At 32.2% G+C, this 23,020-nt stretch overlaps 1 protein-coding gene across 7 annotated transcripts in view; it reads left to right on the forward strand.

Moving 5' to 3' along the window:
- The window catches only part of LOC117170150 (mutS protein homolog 5-like), a 52,331-nt gene that overhangs the window by 11,593 nt on the left and 17,718 nt on the right, over positions 1 to 23,020 (forward strand). For 6 of the 7 annotated variants that reach the window (XM_033356703.1, XM_033356704.1, XM_033356709.1 and 3 more), the window contains 4 exons: positions 17,103 to 17,268; positions 17,494 to 18,035; positions 18,135 to 18,305; positions 18,439 to 18,643. In XM_033356703.1, the coding sequence (XP_033212594.1) occupies positions 17,103 to 17,268; positions 17,494 to 18,035; positions 18,135 to 18,305; positions 18,439 to 18,643 (1,084 nt within the window). Of the gene's footprint in view, positions 1 to 17,102; positions 17,269 to 17,493; positions 18,036 to 18,134; positions 18,306 to 18,438; positions 18,644 to 23,020 lie in introns of those variants that run through there. The other variant, XM_033356710.1, reaches the window with a different exon arrangement.

Consider the following 23,020-nt stretch of genomic DNA (forward strand, 5'->3'; position numbering starts at 1 on the left):
TTTGCTCCTTTGTACTCTCAGGGGATTCCTGGTTAGTGGGCGGAGCAGTAAGTAACTCACTTTGGACTCAGGTAGTGAGACCCAGGCTTCCACCTTTGTATATTTTGCACCTGTTCTACGTTTACCCCTTCAGATTTCTTAGGAATCTAGATTTTATTTCGAATTTTTTCAATATTTAAAATTCTGAAGATATAAGTAATAGAATTGAGTGATTAGCTTTCTTGAGCAAATTTTTTTCACCATACAAAACATTACACATAAAAAAATACAGTTCAGTAAATATCTCTCGCTATAAATCAATCAATTTCTTCAAATGAGGATGCGCCACATTACCCACCGCTCCCCTAATATTCACTGCTTTTAGACGTAAATCCCAGTGCATTCCTACTAACCACAACCGATTATTATCATGCGCAATTAAATTAGATATATAATTATTTGTGTAATTTTTAAATATCTGAAAAGAAAATAGTTTAAATTTTATATTATATGATATAATGGGGGATTGACTTTTCGCTCCCGACCTTCACAGGCAGCCACCGGCTGAGGGGAGCAAACGTCCCCTTCCACTGCACGGACTACGTCAGTAAGCCAACCAATGTCCAGCCCTTTTCTCCCCCGTTCTTCTCTCTGCCGCCTTTTCTTTAGAGATACACTGTCGTGTGTTTTCGAAATTTTGAAATTGTCGAAATGTTTTCCATTTCACTGAAGTTTTGAAAGAGATTCAACATCAAACCCAAATTAAATGTAACAGTTTTCATTTGCCTAACAAATTTCATTAATGTGAATCGAAACGCAAGCATTCATTTGTTTTAAAACAAACTAAAATGTGTCAGTCCAAAGAACTTTCTAGATTGACCTTTGGTGAACTAGTATCACGTTATTGTGGCGGACTCAAAAAGTAAAAGTATAATTAATAATTAAAAATTAAAAAGGACGTACCTATACCAATATACAAACATATTTCCAATACAATTTCAGATATCACTGAACTAGGAAGGATGAAGGAAAGTAGGGTTGGACATTGCTTGAGAGGGTGTAATACAAGAGGATACATCCGTAGTCCGTGGAGTGGAAGGGGACGTTCGCTCTCCTCAGCCAGTGCCTACCTATGAAACTCGGGAGCGAATTCTAATATTCGAATATATTCTAATATTTTTTATTTATTAATTTAAATTCATTTCTGATCTTCAAATATTATAATAAACATGTTATGTGTTTTAATAAACGCATTTGGTTTCCTTATTTATTATTAAACGTATTATTATTCATTATTAAATGTATTATTATTAATTATTTATCAATATTATTATTATCTGTTACTATTATCATACGTTATTTAAAGTTCAATAAATGAACTTGGTTAGAAATGATTTTTTAAATCGAGAAAAGTATGTTAATGTTAATTATGACTAATTTTGGAAAATAACTCGAGGTAGACTTCAAATATTTCGGGTTTTCTTTATTTGACAATAACTATTTAGAGTTGGATGTTTTTCTTTTTCTCTTTAGGTAAAACTTGCAATTCTCATTTAATTCTAATGCTGTAACGCTTATATTGTATTCATTAAAATATTCTCTGCGACTCTCAGTGGTACGTTTTTATTTAAAAAAATTTATTTGTGAAGACCTATTGATTACAAAAATTACGATTTTATAATCCCTAAATAAAAGTTTTTAAATAAAAACGTACCAATGAGATTTGCAGAGAATATTTTAAGGAATAAAATAAACCCTACAGCATTAGGATTAAATAATAGTTGCAACTATTACCTAGAGTCAGAACAAATTTAAAGCCTAAAAACTATTATTAAATAAACAATGAAAATGTTGAAATATTTATTTGAAAAGTTCAACTCGAGTTCTTTTCCAAAATTAATTTTAATTAACAATAAAAGATTTTCTTCGATTTTATAAATCATTTTTAAAGAACGCCAGTCTAATTTTTTGTTAGTTCTTAGCAATCAAACAATCATTTCCAATGTATTTCAAGAGCACTAAAATAACGTCTTTTCATTCGAATTTTTTATGCTTGACAGCTTGCCAGTCAACTTTGGCTCCAGCGAGAAGCTGCCAGTCAGATTTTTTGTTAGTTTTTAGCATTCAAACAATCATTCCCAATGGGTTGCAAGAGTACTAAAATGACGTCTCTTTTCACTCGAATTTTTGACATGTTTGACAGCATGCCAGTCAACTTTGGCACTGCCGAGAAGCTGCCGAGAAGCTGCCAGTCAACGGGTTTCGAACTGTTGACTATGAAAACAAAAGAATCTGAAATTTTCGTGAGTACTAAAATGACGTCCATAGAATTGTCGCGAGTTCCTGGACTAATATTCTGATAAGAGTTATGCCGAAAAGAAAATTTTTAAACAAATTAATTAAAATCAATTAAATATGTTTGCAATGTATAATTTTAGTTCATTTTTCGAAACTTGAAAATTTTTAAATATGTTAAGATATAATTTTTGTATAATCTAAAATATGAAGACGTTGATTTGGATTATATTAAATAATGCCCATTATTCACAATTATTATTAGCAATAAATTAATATTTTTAAAAAGAGCAAAACTTTAAAAACAAGAAGATATATCTAAACACTTTATAGTAACAGGTTGCCACATCACTTAAGTTTGATATCATCACTTGAAATAGCTTTTGCCCTTCTTTAACAATATTTTCATCATTTGGTGCTTTATAAAATTGAATTTTATTAGCTTTGTCCTGCTCCCGATTACATTTTTATCTTGCTTTAGTCAAAACAAACGCACTTTACCATTTTTATTCAAAATTTCAACACTGCGAATATATGATCTAAAAGCAGTTTTTTCAGTTTTTTTTTTCACTTAGAAAATGAAAAATGTCGCGAACATCACTTAAAAAACTCAAAGATTATTTAACACTGTCAGTAAACTACTTTTACTGTGTTATTAAATTAAATGTTATTATTTTATCAAAGATCTTTGATTTTGCCATGCATTTGCAACGATCATAGGCCAACTGCATAGCTGGCGCCACCACACGGCCACCGTTAACACATTGGACATTTTCAACTCAGAGTTCCATGGGGCTGGAAAAAACGATTTTTTCACCAAACCAAAATTTAATTTCTATTTTGACTTCAACTCGTGCCCAGTCACTCAATTTTGGGAATTTTGTAACGAAATTTACAGCGATTGCGCTTTGCACTGTTCTAAGAGTAACTGTGAAGGTTAGATTCTCTGCAATATAAATTAACTTCACAGGATAAACTTTACACAAATATCGGTTAAACTTTCTTTTATTTTTCCATGACAAACACTTTTTTTCTTAAAGACGCGAAGTTGGCTAAACAAAACTTTATTGTTCTAAAAAATTTCCTGCAACAAAGTTTATTCTTAGTTTTTTCTGTGTGATACCAACCAGTGCTTGGGGAGTCGAGCGAATTTTAAGCTAGAAAGAAGTTTCAGCGACAGAGTTGTTCAGTAAGAAATAATAAAGTTTTTTGGAAAATATTACTTTGATTAATGCAACGGTTTAAAAACTATGATTGTTTTACTTCGAGTGCGGTTGGTGCTCGCGCGTAGCCAAAAGTGTCTCCCGCGTCTCCGCTTGGATAATCGAATTCAATCGACAGCTCGTTGAAACTACACAATGAAAATGAAATAAGTACTAGAAATAATGTTTTCTTATCAATATATTATACTTTACTCTTTAGGCTCATTGAAAAATGATGATAAAAATTCTTTCAAAGCAGATTTAAAATATAGGAAACTTTTATCATTAAAGTCTACCTTTTATAGTGCATTCTGCTATGTTGACAAAACGATGTAAACAAAGCTGTGTATCTGAGATCTTGAATGAAATATACAATGTTCAAAATATAAACAAAATGGTCATTTCTGCTTCGATCTTTGAATAGTGCACACTTAAAGAGTTCTTTCAAGACTTAATAATAATCTTTGGTTTTTCCCGTCTTTGTGTCAATTTTTTTTTTCATTTATGTCCCTTTTATCCAACCGTTTTCAACTCGAAATTCAACACCTGTTCCCTGTCAAAGATCATTCTTATGGTGAGTGCGATCGCAATTTTGGACAGTATGGACGAAAAAAAGTAATAAGTAGTCGAAACACCTATCGAATATATCGAAATGATCAGGACAGCGAAAAATCCAAAATTTATCATGATTGACGATTTGGAAACAACGAAAGATTTTGATATCGCGTTCGAAAACGTAGGCAAGCTGACACCGAAAGGTTTTCAAATACGAAACACGGTAAAAATAGTGTACACTTCGAACATGTCAGTTGAAGTTTACGAAATGTATGACGGTACTCCAAAAAAGTTTCAACTTCAAATGGCATCTCAATTTGACAAACTACTAGAGTGTCCTAAACGGAAATACACTGGAATCACTAAAGAAAAACTGAAAGATTTAAAATGCTTGTTAAAGTATTAAAATCAGTCTGGAAAGTATTTTTACGAAAAATTCTTCCAAGACATAGTTGTAAGAAATGGAAAAGTTGAGGAAGACAGAAATAAAGAACATTAAAATATAAAAATAATCGAGTATTTTTAATTAGCATAAATATTAAATATAATAAAAGTTAATTTTCAACTGTTTAAACGCGCATTAGAGTCCGAGAAAAGAGGAGGTTTGAAATCGAAAAAGAAATTAAAATGCTTGACATACTATTTGTCTTGGAAGACATCTTTAAATGTGCACTATTCAAAGAACGAAGCAGAAATGACCATTTTTTTACATTGTTTTGTCAACATAGCAGAATGCACTATAAAAGTTAGGCTTGAAGATTACAGTTTCCTATATTTTAAATTTGTTTTGCAAGAATTTCTATCATCATTTTTCAATAAGCCTAAAGATTAAAGTATAATATATTGATAAGAAACCATTATTTCTAGTACTTGTTTAATTTTCATTGTGTACTTTCAACGAGATGTCGATCGAATTCGATTATCCGAGCGAAGACGCGGGAGACGCTCTTGGCTACGCGCGAGCACCGACCGCACTCGAAGTAAAATAATCATAGTTTTTAAACAATTGAATTAATCGAAGTAATATTTTCCAAAAAACTTTTTTATCCCTTACTAAACAACTTTGTCGCTGGAACTTCTTTCTGGCTCAAAATTCGCTCGACTCCCCAAGCGCTGGAAAGTATCAATGAACAATTTTTATGACGTGACGGAAAAAGATTATGAACTTCCTTCAATGGAAATATTTCAACTTCTAAACTTCTCAGTTTAGAAGTTGAATTTTGGTTTGGTGAAAAAATCGTTTTTTCTATTTATTTCAAAAACTAAAAAAGCTGAAACTTTTTTCACAAGGGAAAAAAGATGCGCAATTAAATTTCCTATTATAATGTATGTTTGAAAAATTAAAATTCGAAACAAAATTTACCATTTCTACTTTCTTCACGTGGACAATAGTTTTACCCGTTTAGAGCGTTCGCCCGGTCGTTGCACCCCGGCCCTCAATTTTCGGCCTTTTTAGTCAAAACCCATAATTTTTGTTATAGTTGAAAAAAGATGACTGCTACTTAGTTTTTTAATAAACACATTTTTGGGGATGCTCATTATAGCTTGAATATTAAGCGTCCTAAATTTCATTATTTTATGACAATAATTTATATGAATAATTCACACTTAAAGAAATATAGAGGTTTTTGTATGTTAAAGTCCATAAGAAATTGCTTAGCAATGCGCTCGCTTCATTATTTTTTTAAGGGCATGTGTACTTATTATCGACTTTAGCAGTTTTAGGTTCCCCCGGCTTTTTTTTCTAGAATAATAAATATTTTGTCTTTAAAATTTGGGAAATGATAGCGTACATGCTAACGGACGTCCCTCTACACTTTTTTGTGGGTTAATTAAAAAAAAATTATTTGGCTAAATTTGATTGATTTGCATGGCGCTTAGGAATTAGTATCGGCCCTGTCGATGAAAAAGCACTGAAACCCACTGGCGAACGGCACTGGACCGCCAGTGCGTTTTCAGTGGTTGTTTGTGCCGATTTTCAGCACCGAAAACGCACTGAGAAGTGAAGGGACGGTCATATAATGTTCCTATTGTATTCATCACGTACCGGTCGGGCATAGTTATTTACAGTACCTTGCCGCAACCAAACCGTCTCCCGTTTTAGAATTTTCTTCAAATTATTAACACTTTTGTTTAATTTGTGAATTTTCTCATTATACGTATTTATAATTATAACTTATATGCTAATATACTACTTGGAAGTTGAATTAAAAAATGTCTGTTTTGGCGTATTTCATTCCATTTGCGAGATACGTTATATTGACTCCAATTTTAAACATCCAAAAGAAAGATAGATAATAATCGAAACCCGTAGAGTCTGAATTTCTAATCTTCTCGTAGATAATTTCAAATTTTTATTTTTAATCCTTTTCAGCTGGTCTACTTAGTAGCCTAGTCGCATTGACATAGACACAGCAATTTTCACTAACACTACAGTATACACTACTGACAGACCTTTTCAAAGACCTCACAGGCTAGATTTATTGGGTGAAAAAAGCCTTTAAAAAATTTAAATGGACACTTGAAGGGGGACCCAATTATAGAAAACTAGCGGTACAGGTAGTGCTGAAGAAATAGCATTGAGTACACACTGACAAGTGCGTTTTCTTCGCTTTTTCAGTGCGTTTTCATCGGTAGGGACGTTCCTCTGTAACGTTCCCGGAATGTTCCGTGCTACTAGGGTGAATTCAAAATTTGAAAAACAAAATGGCAGATCCAATATGGCGGACGAATATGCTAAATGAACATTGGATTTATTTCAAAATTGGTGTTTTATTAGAAGAAAAATTTCTTTTCTCGATAAACCGATTCCTTCGGGAATATCATCGCCTGCAATAGCTGAAAATTTCAAAGAAGTGATTAGCTTACATTTGTGAAACAAAATGTTTACAAAGAAATTTAATTTATCTTATTAATTTAATATTTATTTATTATTCTAGCACTTAATATTTGTAACTTTACACATTTTTGTTATAAATTTATGATACAATGTTTTCAAAATGAATTTTCGAGAGATCAATACAGTAGTGTGTTCACACTGTAGGAGTATTGGGCCCTATGTATACATAATCTAGCTCAAAAAAATGTTTCTCTAATGACATTACTTTTTTTTGTGGGTTTCAAATATACACTTAAAAATGAAAATATTTTGTACTTGGTTTTTTCAAATATATGCATTATAAAAGACCCAAAATCTTATATATTTTCCAAATTATAATACCCTTAAATGCTATTTTGGACATTTTAGAAGATGTTTAGCCAAAAATGTGCAAGTAAAAATTTTGTTTATTTTGCAGAGTAGATTTGAAATCTATAATGGAAAATGGCGATTTATTAGAAGAAAAAATTATTTTAGTCTGATTAGGGCCATTTAGAGCTTTATGCCCCATACTTTTAATACATTAATGTATACATCTTTTCAAACCCTACCACTTATATTACAAAAATTTGGATTTATTTTGCGTTTATAATATACAATCTTTTTTTGCCCCCAAAGACCGATCTAAGTGACCCTAAAGGATTTTCGTGTCCTAAAAATGAATGCGTTGTCTACATTTTTCCTATGCGTCAGGTTTTTGAGATATCCTAGCCTAAATATGCAAAAAAGTCTACTTTTAGACACGTTTAGTGCGATATAACATGATCAGCAATTTTTTCTATAAACTGCTATTACAATTGTTTAGTACTCCTTTTTATCTTCCATTTCCATTTTTGATCATCCCGAACAATTTTTTTCTCCGAGATATCGCACAATACCCATTTAAGCTTATCAATGCCTTCTTTGCTAGTTTTTCATTGTGGAACTGAAATGGTTAATGTGCAATATGTTGAAAAAATCATTTTGAGATGCTCAAAAATGGAAATGGAAGATAAAAAGGAGTACTAACCGATGGCGTTAGCAGTTTTAAGAACAAAAAATTGATGATCGTATTACATTACCCGAAATGTAGCTCAACATAGACATTTTTACACTTTTAGGGTAGGCTATCTCAAAAACCAGACATAAAGGAAAAATTTAGACAACGAATTCGTATTTAGAGCACTAAAGTCCTTCGGGTTCTCATAGTCCGGTCTTTGGGTATAAAATTTTTGTTATTCAGAGCAATTTTATTTATCATTAAAAATAATGTTATGTCTACTAACTACATATATCGTTATTATATTATTCAAAATAAATTATAATTTTATTAATTATTTAATTATTATTTTATTATAATACTAACAATTATTTAAACAAATCTGTCACAAATGTGATTTTGAAATAGGATATACAGTTTGAATTGTAACCTCCGACGTTTCACTCATCAGAACGTATTAAATTGGTATCCAATTTTAAAACGATTCAATATCATTAGTTTTATGTACATAATAACTCTACAAAAGTAATTAAATTGAGTTCAGTTACCGGATTTTTTTTACGCAATTAAATACTATTCATCTGTTCGAAATTTGTAATCGGCAGATAGCATTCCATTGAGTTCAACTTCGAGGTGAGCTACGTAATTCAATGGCAAATATGAAAAAAGTTCAAACCCGTGTCAATTACTCATTTTTTAATATTTTCAAAATATCTTAATTCAGGCGATGGCCACATCTTCACAGATTAAAATGCCGTTTGGTTTTTGATTTTAAATAAGCCGTTCGCGCGGAATCATGCCGGCCATGGACACACTTTTTTTTGACATAGGTGTTTTCGGAGTGGCGCCATACGCATTATAGTAAAGATTTTGGATTCAAACTTACACAATTTACTGTTCAAATGTGAATAAATATATAGTAAAATATATAGTAAAAATATAGTAATGTATACACTTTTTAATTGAAATTTTGATCACATTAAATAGAATTGAAATGAGACAATACTTTCCCCATAAAAGGTATTAAAACGAATATTTCAAATATACGACCGATTACGCATTAAAAACGGTTGAAATTTTACGATATGTGTACACATATTTTTCAATTCAATTCGCTCCTTCTTACCGGGCCTGGTAAAAAGGTTCGAATTGATTGCAATGGAAACGTTTCCATTGGTTTTCTATCGTATATTTGAAAATATCATTTCAATGCTTAAGAACGTCGAAAAGTGACACGAGTGTGATTGGAATGACCTAAGCGACTACGAAAACGATTCGAATGCGATTAGTGTGTAGTAAAAAAAGGTAATGAACGAAACGGAATTGATCAGAATTGTTTTGCGTGCAAAATATGTAGCTCGCCCAATGAAACGGGATTGATTGGTTTATTAGCATTTTTTTTAACCTATAAAAATGTGAATTTGAAGATTCCTGTACATTATTCTATAAATGTGTCTAATAAGAAAATAATAAAAACTGCATTATTTAAAAGTAATTATTTCAGAGACATCTCTTTTGAATACATACATTTTTTTAGATGTATATTGTACATAATATTGTGGGAAATATATCTCGTTTTATGTCTTTTTATAGTAGTAGATAATTAAATTGTTTAAATAAGGAAAGCAGTACGTTTGCAGAAACATGTTTTATAATTCGCAAGTAACAATAGTGGAGTATTTACACGCTCAACATATAATGTAACGAGGGCCCAGTAGTCTGTAGAAAATGATAAGAAATGTCTGTCCCCAGAAATTACTCTGACCCAACAGCTCGGGCCATGTTGATATCCTCCTGCGACAACCGGCATTCCCAGGAAAAAAGAACCGATAGAAAGCGAGTCGGTTTGAATTGCGTATTGGTCATTTGCAGATTAAAAGAATGAAAATGTAATCGGTTGGCCACATTTTTAATCGGCCACCTGTGCGTGGTGCTTTAAATCTGCCATTCCACATTCGTCAAAATGTTGAGTGAATAGAGTTGAATGAGACTGACAAACCTGAAATAATAACTATGAGTATTCTACGATTCATTAATGTGCATATGAATGCGTTGAGATTCAATATGAAATGGAGTTTTTAAAAGATCAAGCCCACTGATAAAAATACGATGCGCACGTAGCAATGTTCAAGAAGCGTGAATCTGCCAAATGTAGGTTACCCCAGGTTGAGTTCGACTGAGTGGAATATGCAGATTAAAATTTTAAAGCATTAATTGTTTCGAATGAGAAGTATGAAGTGATAAATTTGAATAGGACAATGCTGATTAATAAAAAGTTAAAGAAATTGAAATTAAATAATATTGTAATATATTATAATTGATGCAACAATTTATTTTTAAATTCTATAATTATTTAGTTTCAATTCTCTTTTTACAATGGTTTCAATAGATTATCCTGTACAGGCATTATAAAATGTACACTGAATTAAGCTCCAGTGCTATTCAACTTATTCAGTGCACATGCTAATGGCTGAAGAGAGTCCACGTGTTATATAACCTACAGATTGTAACATTCACTTTTCACTTTTAGTAATAACGAGTTTTCATAAACGTAAATTAAAAGAACAAATTCAGCTTATGATGTGTAAAATATATAAATAAATTTTTAATACTCTAAACTGGTCTGATGCAAATATGTGAAAAAAGTTCAACAAAATCGAAAAAAATGCCTGAAAATAAATAGTCTGTAAGTAAAAGTAAACTACATGTATGCCAGGATTTTCTTAAAAGTTGTCCATCAAACTATTTTTTAATAAATAATAAAAAATATTTCAATTAAATTTGTTTTATTTAAATTAATAATTTTCTCTCAGAACGATCGTTCCTCTATTAAAATTATTTCTTGAAAAAAAAGAGACTACTCCATCTTCACTCCATTGGGAATTGAACCACAAAACTTCTGATTTCCGGTCAGGTGCTTTTCCAATTAAGCTATTAGAGGGATCAGAATAAGAACTCTTAATTCAAGAACATAACGCTAATTTTTAGCTAGGTGTTAATGGTACAAATAATTATTCAAAATTTTTTAAATTTATCTGCTATATCATCAGAGATTGTACCTTGCCGACAGTAGATCAACCCTCCAAACCATGAAGGCAGAAAATCTACACAATATCGATCAAGTTAAGAATCTTCAATAACAGAAAATGCTTTACGTCTTAATAAGACTGTTCTTGAATTAAGAGTTCATATTCTGATCCCTCTAATAGCTTAATTGGAAAAGCACCTGACCGGAAATCAGAAGTTTTGTGGTTCGATTCCCAATGGAGTGAAGATGGAGTAGGATCTTTTTTTCAAGAAATAATTTTAATTTAAAAATATTATTTCCATCTAGTCTTATTAAGACGTTAAGCATTTTCTGTTATTGAAGATTCTTAACTTGATCGATATTATGTAGATTTTCTGCCTTCATGGTTTGGAGGGTTGATTTACTGTCGGTAAGGTACAATCTCTGATGATATAGCAGAAAAATTTTAAAAATTTAAAATAATTATTTGTACCATTAACACCTAGCTAAAAATTAGCGTTATGTTCTTGAATTAAGAGTTCTTATTCTGATCCCTCTAATAGCTTAATTGGAAAAGCACCTGACCGGAAATCAGAAGTTTTGTGGTTCGATTCCCAATGGAGTGAAGATGGAGTAGGATCTTTTTTCAAGAAATAATTTTAATTTAAAAATATTATTTTCCGTCTAGTCTTATCAAGACTTTAAGCATTTTCTGTTATTGAAGATTCTTAACTTGATCGATATTGTGTAGATTTTCTGCCTTTATGGTTTGGAGGGTTGATCTACTGTCGGTAAGGTACAATCTCTGATGATATAGCAGATAAATTAAAAAATTTTAAAAAGAATTATTTGTACCATTAACATCTAGCTAAAAATTAGCGTTATGTTCTTGAATTAAGAGTTCTTATTCTGATCCCTCTAATAGCTTAATTGGAAAAGCACTTGACCAGAAATTAGAAGTTTTGTGGTTCGATTCCCAATGGAGTGAAGATGGAGTAGGATCTTTTTTTCAAGAAATAATTTTAATTTAAAAATATTATTTTCCATCTAGTCTTATTAAGACATTAAGCATTTTCTGTTATTGAACATTCTTAACTTGATCGATATTGTGTAGATTTTCTGCCTTCAGGGTTTGGAGGGTTGATCTACTGTCGGTAAGGTACAATCTCGGATGATATAGCAGATAAATTAAAAAAATTTAAATTATCGTTCCTCTATCGGTCAATGCTGATTCATAATCGCTACTGAATGGGTCCGAGAAAAAAATTACGTGGTCGAATAAAAAAGTTGATTTCTCATTCAAAACACACTCTGACCTATGGGCGGCTATCTGTAATTCCAGTGACAGATACGCGATTCAGAAAACCTCAAAACCCATTCAACTGCAAGTGAATGGATTTTTGTTTCCTGGGTTATAATCTAAGAAATATACCAAACATATTTTTACAAAATTCCATATACGAGTGACGGAAATTGCCAATTAATTACCACTTTATAAGCTTCCTGATAATTGGAGCAATTAAATAAAAATATAAATCAGCACTGGTTACTCTAAAAAGACTCATATATTTCGTCTTTAATTTTTAAAAAATAACATGTGACGCACTTTTTCACGGTCGATTAGAGATAGCTGCCATATGATTTAATCCTTAGTGAAAAACATGAATGATAAAGAAAACTAGAGTTATGTTGGTGTGCCTGAAAATGTTACTAGTCGTTAGATGCTCTGCGGAAAAAATTAAATCGTATTGTCACGTACAATGCGCGTGTATTTTTTGTTTGATTTGAGAAATAATTGTTAATAAAAATTAAAAATTTCGAATGATTATTTACTTTTGAACATTTTTTGAACACCTAAATTCGTGCTAAAATTATATTTTAATTTATATAAATATAATTTTCCAAAGATTCTATCACTGAGAGATACTTATACCGTTCACTGGTTTTGAAGGTACAATAAAAGTATTTCAAATCTATTAAATTTACTCAAATTTGAGACTAATATTTATTTTATTATATTTCAAAACATAATCACAGCAAAAAAATCACCAAAGTTGTAACATTTACAACATCCAAACAAAAAACGAAACTTAAAATATTAAGCCCACGGCTGCGCAGAAGTTTTTTTGGTCCTCCAGATGCACCAAAGGCATACGTACTATTAAATACCATTAGGTACCTCATTAGGGAGGGTTCTATACAGGAACCTATATAGGATCCTATATAGAATCCTATGTCATCTCCTATAGGTGAAACATATAGAATAGGAACCTATATAGGAATTTTCAGTAGGGTGCGATGCCTGTGATTGGCTAGAGCGCCCGACCTTCGGAAGCGGTTGAACCAGGTGGGCAAAATAGTTCAAATAAATATTTTTTTTTAGAAGGAACCTAATCATAACATAAACCGTATGAAATTTCGAAATTATATAATTAAAAAGAAACAGCGAAAAAAAGTCAATTTCACGAGTTTTCACGATTTTTAATTGTTTAAACATTTAGCTTTTAGATTGTGCACAGGGAATCCAAATGGGGTACATTTGGCACCTACAGGACCAGATGAGGGTAAAAAATCAAGGGGACCCATCTAGGGTTACAACAAATTTTCACTTACGAAATAAATAAAATTGAATGTAAAAATAGCTAATCTCATTAAATAATGTATGATTAATGTAATATTAAAAGTTTATACTTTCTCATTTTAAATAGAACCGTTTTGTTAGGTACATTCGCTGTTACCGAAGTCGTGATCGTGAGAGTCAGGCTCCGGAAAGTGCTCGCTGCCTTGAAGTCGAGTTGCGCGTGCGCTTAGTAGGTCTATGTGCATTCTCATGCATTAACCCCGAAATATAAACATTGCAGTAGTGGGAGTCCCTTTCAAGGTCGTATATTTGTTGTTGCCGATTCCCGAACTTCTCGTACTTTTGGAGTTCGAGTGTATCAATGACCATTCACAGTTTTTATGCTAATTTTAAATATCAAGCCTAAAAAAATGTCTGGTTTGTTGAAACTTCTATGCAGAAAAAAATTGTATGAACTCTATACAGGCATGTAAGTGTTTCCATATATACCAATTATTATGAAATATTTCTGTGTCTAAAATTGAGAGCTATTTATAAATTGAAACTAACTTATTGAATAGCTTACATTGAATGTCAACATTTTTGGAAATGTTGGCAGTGGGATCTAAGCGAGCGTGGGAAGTCGCGATAGGCTGAAGGGCATTGTATATATTTATTTTAATTAATATCTCATAATATTATGATCTGTTCATTATTAAATCCATTCAGGGTTATAAACTAGAAATTCTTAACGTACTTGTTAATACTTTTTGTGCCTGTTGAATTCAATTTAATTAAAATCTATAAGTTTATAATTTGGAAATTTTTACAATTCTTTAATACCCGCGCGGGAAATACGATATTGGGACCCTGGCGTGAAACAGTAAAAGTGATCGGTTCCACGATCGATGATGAGTCCGTGTGATAGAACTTACTTTTCCACACTAGTCAAGCAAACATTTCGAGATATTAGACTTTTTATCTCAATGCCAGGACTCGACTGGGGCAGAACAATAGACCCTCCAATGAGCTGGTCAAAGTGCTGGGTGCGAACCATGGAGTACTTTTAAGCCCACATTTTCGTGATTGCATCAATCGACCGTGGAACCGACCACATTTGCTGTTTTGCGCAATGCCTCGAAATTGCATTCCCCTTCGTGGTGTGTGAAGAAAGTAATGTGTTAATAAAGTGGGGGACTAGTCAATTCCCTACGCACATGCTTACTAGGCTCGCTTCTCTCGGGTGGTATTTTAATGATCGTTGAGAATCTCCTAGTTTCGCCAAACGGTTAAAAATGTACTTTTCCTAATAAGATATGTAATCATTTGGTAGCTCGTCCCTGACGCTATTGTTCCACCAGGTTTCTTTTCTTATTGTACGTCAATGGAGACCTTGCCACAGGGGGCTTGAAGCGGTATGTTGTTATGGCGGCTCGCTCAGATTGGCTGGGCAGTATCCAGCTTTCTCTCTTTCCATTTGCGTTGCGACTTTCGTGCTGGCCACTTGTCGTCACTTTTTGGGACACGATTCGACTCGCAGCGTTTCTTGGTGTGATGTTGATTTTCGGTTCAGGTTACGACCCCTGAATGAAAAAGGCGTAATGCTTCCTCTAACGTAAAGTGTTCTTAACTGAAGTGAAGTAATAGGTGATTAATAAACATTGTCTCGTGCCTTTCCCTTCTGGATTATATTAAAGGGATTTTCCGGATTTGATCGTCTTCTAGTGTTGTAGAAAGTAATGAGTCGTATGGCATAGTCCTCCGGTTGCATCGGGATCAATCTTTTGGGGACGGATCGCGGTTGTAGATCCCGGAGCCTACATCTAGACTAATTTTTCAAAAATAAATAAATATTTTTTTATGGGGTATATCTGACTGGACTTGCGAGTTGAGATTCGAATCATAATTAAAATTGGATTGCATCAAGAGATATTAACCCTCTATTGCCCACAGTGACATATATGTAACGTTTGAAAGACTTGAGTTTTTTTAAATATGACTTTGAGACGAACAACAATTTTTAAGGCAAGGATTTACATGAAAGTCAGGACGGTAATGAGCTAGAATTTTAGTTTTGTATACACTCTGCCATAGGAATAATATGTCTAAATATCTCAAAATTCAGAAAAAAAGAAAGTTTTAAGGGCAGTAGGGGGTTAATAACCGCTAGTAGATTGTCGACTAACCCTATAAATAATCTGTTTTTTTGTTGCCATTTTAATTTAGCATCTTATTTTATAAACTTTAAAGTGACAATACTTTTCTCCCTCGCTTTCGCACGTCAGCCCTCATTAATTTAATAAGATTATTTGGTCCTTCGAGCGGGATGGTGGGTCCGCGGAGAGCATGGACATTGGATATATAACTCATAGGACGAACTGGCCTGCACTGTTGCTGAGTGCTATTATAGTCCATTATTTATTATAGTCAATCTCGTGATTGAACCCACTATGTTTATTTTTGGTGGGATGTTACTTATTCTGTATGTGATGAATTTGTACCTTATGTCTTGTGTCACAGGGTCGCCTGGGACGGTTTCACTCCTGGGGAGTAGGTTCTGATGACTGCTCGTCCATGTGTCTCATCAGGCATTTTCTTTTAATTTTAGGTGACAATTAATTGAAATTAAACATGCGGAGATCGTTCAATTAATTTAGAAATGAGCGATGGAGCACTTTGGAACGATTTTTAATTTCTGAACAGACTGACACATTTTAACCAGCAATTCGGAGACCAAGAAATGAGGTTAATCGCATCACGCTCAAACAAGAAATTTATCGAGATTTCGATAATCGATTTATCCTAACCTACTATCCAATCCCGTTTTTCGGGGTTAAACAAGTGACAATTTTAGTTGCTCTCGAGAGTCCGCAGACTCGTGCTGGTTCGAAAATGTATCTCGAGAAATAACATCATTTAAATAATGGCCATTTTTTCTCTTTAGAGAATTTCTAAAATTGTCTAGTGTACTTTTACACAAGTTAGAGTGCATTTCGTTGAGAGAGTAGCACTTTCCGCCGAGATACAATAAATGATTTTAGCACGGGGCACTGTTATAAAAAGGACATATGTTGTTTAGAAATGCTTACCACCATCGTCAAACTTCTCAAATTATTTATCGAATTTGTTGGTTACAATCTTTCTTAGGTTTTGTAATGACCCTACAACATTTCATTGATGAATATTCTGTACACCAAAGTGTACCAACTACCACCACGCATATTTTGCTAACCATGCAACATCGTGATTTATGCTTTTGTACCTACAATAAAGTCCTATAGTACTACAATTAGACTCAGAACTTTCAAGCCCCCTGGATTACACGTGAGTCCCCTAGACTCCAAAAATGGAGTAACAAACCATAAGTGTAAATTTACACTTTGCCGGAGAATTACTCATATATAAATATTACAAAATTTAAATTTTTTTCTCATTTGTCTAAAATTTTATTAATTGAATTACGTATATTTTACGAAAATAAATGTTAGTACATTATTTTATAAAATTAAATCCTGATTCATGATTTATAAGAATGACAAATTATTTTGAATTTAATACAAATAAAACCTTTAGAATATATTACTTCAATTTCAGTTATAAAAGAATGTGTTATTTCAATCAATTATAATCAAAAATTATTATTAAAGGAGGACACAATTCGAAGCTCTATTATATGAAGACAGTTCAGACGATGAGGAAGTTCTTCCAGCAGATGTGGCAGTAGATAATCATGAACTAGATCCAACTGTTATTCCAGCTGTTAATGCCAACAAAATCTCATGCAGTGAGTCTTTGTATGAGGATCGAGAAAATGTCAGTATTTAAATTTGTGTGAGATTGTTTGATTATATTATTATTATTTATTATTTTATTCATTATTTTTAATCTGTTAATGTTGAACAGCTTTTAGAGACAATTTATCTATTATATTTATTATGATCAAGGTTCCCATCCCTTGAAAACTAATTAATTAAATTGCCAAGTTATTAATTAAATTCAGTGATAAATAAAAAATTCCCTTTTTTCAACCAACCTCAGGTGGTTCTGTCCATAGTCTGGCAAAACGAACACTTGGGAGCAGCTTACTACAATGTTACAACATCCGAGCTTTTTGTTATGGACGACGTTATCGAAAACTGCACTTTTGGAATTGCCAAGACCCTCTGCAGACAGATAAACCCCCATTCTCTAATTACTATTGGAGGATTAGCAGAGAGCTTTCTCGAAACCATGAAACTCATAACGATTGGAGACTCTTTGCTACAAAAATCAGATACTCAAGAGGTATCAGCACCCTCCAGTCAAATTCCCGCCACATGTGCTTTCAAACTGATGCCAAAATCTGAGAACTCGTTCGACCATTGCTTCTCTAGAGTTCAGAGTCTGAAAATTGAAGGAGAACCTCGAAATGTGACTTATGAAGAGCGAAAGACGTATCTCAGTTCATTTCTCAATTTCAGTTCTCGATCCATGATTCACGCCTTGGGACTACTTTTAAAATATCTAGATAGAGAATGGCACAGGATTTCTCTAGGCCATTTGGAACAAGCCATGTTCATTAATATCAGCTACATTTCTTTGTAAACCTCCAACTTAATTTCACAAATCTCGTCTTAGTAGTTTAGTTATAATTTAGTAGTTAGTGTTATATATCATATAATAATTTCGATTAATTGTAGGGCTGATCTGATGATGATGGACGAAGATAGCTACAAGGCTTTAGATATTGTGCATAAGAGGGATCATCCTAGCTTCTTCAAATTTGGAAGCGACTCACTTAAAAAGCACACAATCAGCCTCTTTTCCCTGTTCAATAATTGCCAATCGCGGCTTGGATCTCAGGCTCTATGGCAAGGCAACACAACACCCACCTGTTCTACTATGCTATATATTTACTCAACCCCGAGTCATACATAAGTCGAATTGAAAAGGGAACATTTGCTCAATTTCTCACTAAAAACTGTAATTTTCTTCTCAATTTAGGAAAATTCTTCATCATCCGACAACGAACATTCAAATTCTAGAAAAGAGGCAACAGGTAATTGCATTTTGTCTGATTCCTGGTAATCAAACCGTTGCAGATAGCTTGAAAGTCTGCTTGAAGCATATTCATCGACTTTCCCCTCTTATTGTAAATAAGATCTCGGTTCCGCAAGCTAAATGTGCTGATTGGAGAAAACTCGAACAGGTATCATATTTTATAATATTATTATGGCCATTTTTATGTAAAAATAATAGGAAATAATCTGAAACGTACATTTTCGATGTGAGAAGAATAGTACATTGTGCATCTAGTGGGATACGCGCCGTGGCTGTCAGGCACGTGCCCGTGTCGTACGTGGCGCAAACGACATTGTCCAAGTACTGCGCGGGTAATTCGGTTTCGGAGGACGTTGAGAGAGGCAGAGTATCTCATTTCGACATTGCATGGTGGTAAGCGAGTGTTTAAATTTTCGGCTGAAAAAATTAATTTTCAACCAAAAAAAGAGACTCTTAACCCAATAGTTATATTTTCTGACAAAAAATATAATTTTTTAAACAAATAGTTGAATTTTCAACTGACAAATATCAATTTTCAACAAGAATTGGAATAGTTAAATTTTCAATAAAAACAAAAAGGCAGTTAAGCAGCTACAGATTTTAACAAAAAGGTAGTGTATGGCAGTGAAAACTGCCCAACCCATTTGTAAATTTAAACTAACCAGAAAAAGAGCATTTACTCCATTGCATAAAAACGATATACGTGCGACTGTATTTCTTACGCGATTTTTCTAGAATGATATTCTTCGTGGCTTCGGCATCATCATCACATATATGTCATCGTAAGTTTGATTTTTTCTTTTCGCCTTTTCATTTTTGAAAGAATATTTACTAAGAGGATTTCGATAGTGACATTGACATCGCCCCTGTCAAGAGTGCAGGGTCGAACAGTGTGCAGGATTGAGTGCACCTAGTGATGCCGTTCGATACGAGACTGTTTCGATATCGGTTTTTAAAAATCCAGTCTCGGTTTTGTCTCGTATCGTTTTGGTATCGGAGAAGCAATATATCGCTCGTATAGTCTATGGATTCGAAGAGTAGACAGTCAGATAGTGGATTCCTACGAAACAACAGTAGAAGGGGAATGGTGACGAATTTCAACTACCTGAGTACCAAGAACCTTTTCTTGTAATTCTAAGTCTCAATTTTCAAAGGAACGAAATATATTTTCGATATTTATGTTATAACTGCATTATTTTCAATGTATCATATTATTATGTTTTTGCACTGTTTTTAGATTAGAAAACAATGAACAAAAAATTTCATAAATTTTGAATGTTAAGAACGCGAAGAATATTCTCTTTCAGATTTTTAAGCTTCAAAACTTCTAAAATTTCTACATGTCTCTTAAACTAACTCAATTTTTTTTATTAATTTTAAAAAACTGTCTAAATTACAAAAACGGAAGGTGTCAGTACAGAACTGGATAAGCAACAAAATAGAAATGTTTTGAAACAGAAAAAGGAGACTGTAAAATCGAAATCATCGTTAAAATATGAAGCAAGTATCCACTTCCGAGATAAAGTATTGCTCAATTTAAGTCAAAACAGTTTTATTACAAAAATTTATCGACGTCTGATGAAGTGGATGTTGAAGTTGACAATCTCAGAGTGACACTTACCTAAAACTGGAGCATGCTCGTCTGCAGAATGCGATAAAAATGTAATGTTTCAGTTAAAACAAATGGACAAAATTACTCTGGAGATATGAACCGCGTGCATAGGGGTAAATGAAGTTTAATGTCAAAAACTCAGCTAGTTCCGACAAAAACAACAGAGAATTTGGAGATACAATTTCATGAATTTTTTAAATCAGCTTTGAATAGCGATTAGAGATGGAATTTTCAATTTGTTACAGAAATAAAAACTTATTCCCGAAATATGGGTATGTTAAATGATAATAACGGACAAATTATTTTTTCCTGATAAAATAAAAGTTAAAGATTTTATGTTATTTCTTTTGTGATTAAATGATAGTAATTTCAAAAAATATCGCTAAACTAAAATGTCATTAAAAATTGTGAATGATAATAAAATTATATTTCCAACCAATACTTTTACCACAATAGGAAATTAATTTGTTATGCATTTTGTATGAAATAAACCCATTTTTGATCAAAACGGTTTTCACTAACTTATTTGCTGTTACTTTTTAGTTACGCTTTGATAAAAGAGTCAATTATGAGTAAGTTTGGACAGAAAGCTTTTACTGATTTTTTCCGTAAAATGTCAATTTCTTATTGTTGTTTTGATAATAAGAATATTAATAAATTTGTGATTAGATTTCTCCATATTTTTTCAAAAATTGTGAAGATAATATTAATATAGGCAAATTAAAAAACTCAAAAGGTAATAAAATTGAATTTGATTAACACTATAAAACATCTTCTAATAATAACCTATTATAGATATTAACACATTTTTATATATGAGAGCAGTTTAATCAGTATTACCAGTTTGGTTTTGAAGTATAAATCCAACTTTTGTCTACGATATCACAGAAAACTTAAAAATATATCTAACGATTGCACATACGTTAAAAATGAATTTAGAAAAATGTACAGAACTTTTCTTTATTTTATACAACGTTGCAAAATCTGAGGAATAATTGGTCAGTTTGACGTTTCAAACTTTAGAACTTTTAGAAATTTGGAAGAAATTATGAAATATTTTATATATTTTCAGCAACATTTTCAAGTTTCAGAATGTTTTTAATCTCTCAAAAAATTCTGAAATTAGTTCTTATCTTATAAACTAACCCGAATTTTTGTTACAAATTACAAAAATTGCACCTATCCATTTCCACAAATCTTTCACATTTTGTAGCATTATTTTTTTATTTTTTTAAATATTCTTTAACAAATAATTATTAAAATAATAAATTATTTCAAATTTTTCAAGAATTTTGAGAAAATATTTGTATTTTCTTTTAAGCTTTCAAAATTATTTAAAAGTATTTTCCGAAATCTTAGAAAATGTACGTTTTTAATTAAAAGTTTTGCTTCTTTCTCTTCAAATCATAAATAACCTTGAAATATTTTTAAAACGTTGAAAAATTCCTGAAATCTTTTTAAATAATACGAATTTTTCTTTAAAAAAAACTGATAAATTGACAAAATTACCTAAAAAACTTTCACATTCTTCTTATGAAAAGTTTGTAAATGTGTTTAAATACTTTGAAATCTTTTTTGAATATTCTCGTCAAATTAATTTTTCAAAAAGAAAAAGAATAAATTTAAATTTTGCTAGAAAACTTAAGAAAATTTTTTATTGTCTTGAAATCTTTTAAAACATGTGAAAGGATTCTAAATTTTTTTGAATTTAAATAAAAAACTTTTTAATTAATTATAAAATTTGCATAGGAAACTGAAGAAAATTCATGATTTTCTTGAAACCTTTCAAAACGTTTGAAAAGCTTCTAAATGTGTTGTTGGCTATCTTTAAAAATGTAATTTTTGTTTGAATATTATTGCAATATTTGCAAGATTTAAATTATTCTTGAATCATTTTAAAACTTCTAAATAACTCTTAAACCTTCAATAATTTTAAGATAAATAAATAAGCAAACATAAAACATAAAATAGGTTTTCTTTCAAATAGAAGTTGAGGAATATCTCTGTGCCTCTTGCTCAACCAATAAAAAGCAAGAGAACTTCTTTGAATAAAAACTTTTGTTTAAATGACACAAACTTTTATTTGTCCATGTAAACGATTTTATTTAAAAATTGAACTGAAACCAGTTTCAGTTTGTTTGATTGAACCAAATAACTATCTCAGTGACTGCTTTAAAATTTCTTCGGCAGTGTAAACCATAGAGGTCTAGTCTTGAGTTTAGATTTTTAGAATGTGTATCATTCTTTTCCTTCAAGGTCTTCTCCCAAAGGGCTAAGCTCCTCGCAGCCCTCCCCGCAGCTCTTTTTTCCGGTATATGCGGCCGCCCACATGACATCCCTACACACTCTCTCTCTTCTATTTTGAACGAGGAAAATCCCTTCTGGGCATTTTGTCTCGGAATTTCTATACGATACCGATACGAGACAACACTTTCGATATTTTTCCGATACGACACAAAACCGAGCGATACAAATCCGAGACTGGATGGGGAGTATCGGTATCGTCTCAATATCGAAAAATATCGCTCGGCGGCATCACTAGGTTCACCCTAGTTATCCGAAATTAAAAATTCAAGAACACTTAATTTATCTTGTTTCTTTGAGTTGTTCTTCCATAGTCGTGCACACCAGTTTGAAAAATGCAACTTTTGGGAAAAAGGCATTTAATGTTCAAGGAGAAATTCACGATGAGTTTCAAGAAAAGTATCGGTCGAGCTGGAAAACCATTCAGATTCCAGTAGCACTGGAGCGCCACAAGTGCGGGCGAACTCTCGAACTAGAGAGAATTCTACCGAACCCTTTTAGAAGCTCATCTCTAAAATCCTTTAGATCAGAAAAATGAAAAAAAATCAATCTTAAAACTGACGAGGTGTAAGTTCACCTTAATTCTTCTTTCGCTTTAACTCGTGCTCA

Source organism: Belonocnema kinseyi, chromosome 3, assembly GCF_010883055.1.
Source record: "Belonocnema kinseyi isolate 2016_QV_RU_SX_M_011 chromosome 3, B_treatae_v1, whole genome shotgun sequence".
Taxonomy (NCBI): domain Eukaryota; kingdom Metazoa; phylum Arthropoda; class Insecta; order Hymenoptera; family Cynipidae; genus Belonocnema; species Belonocnema kinseyi.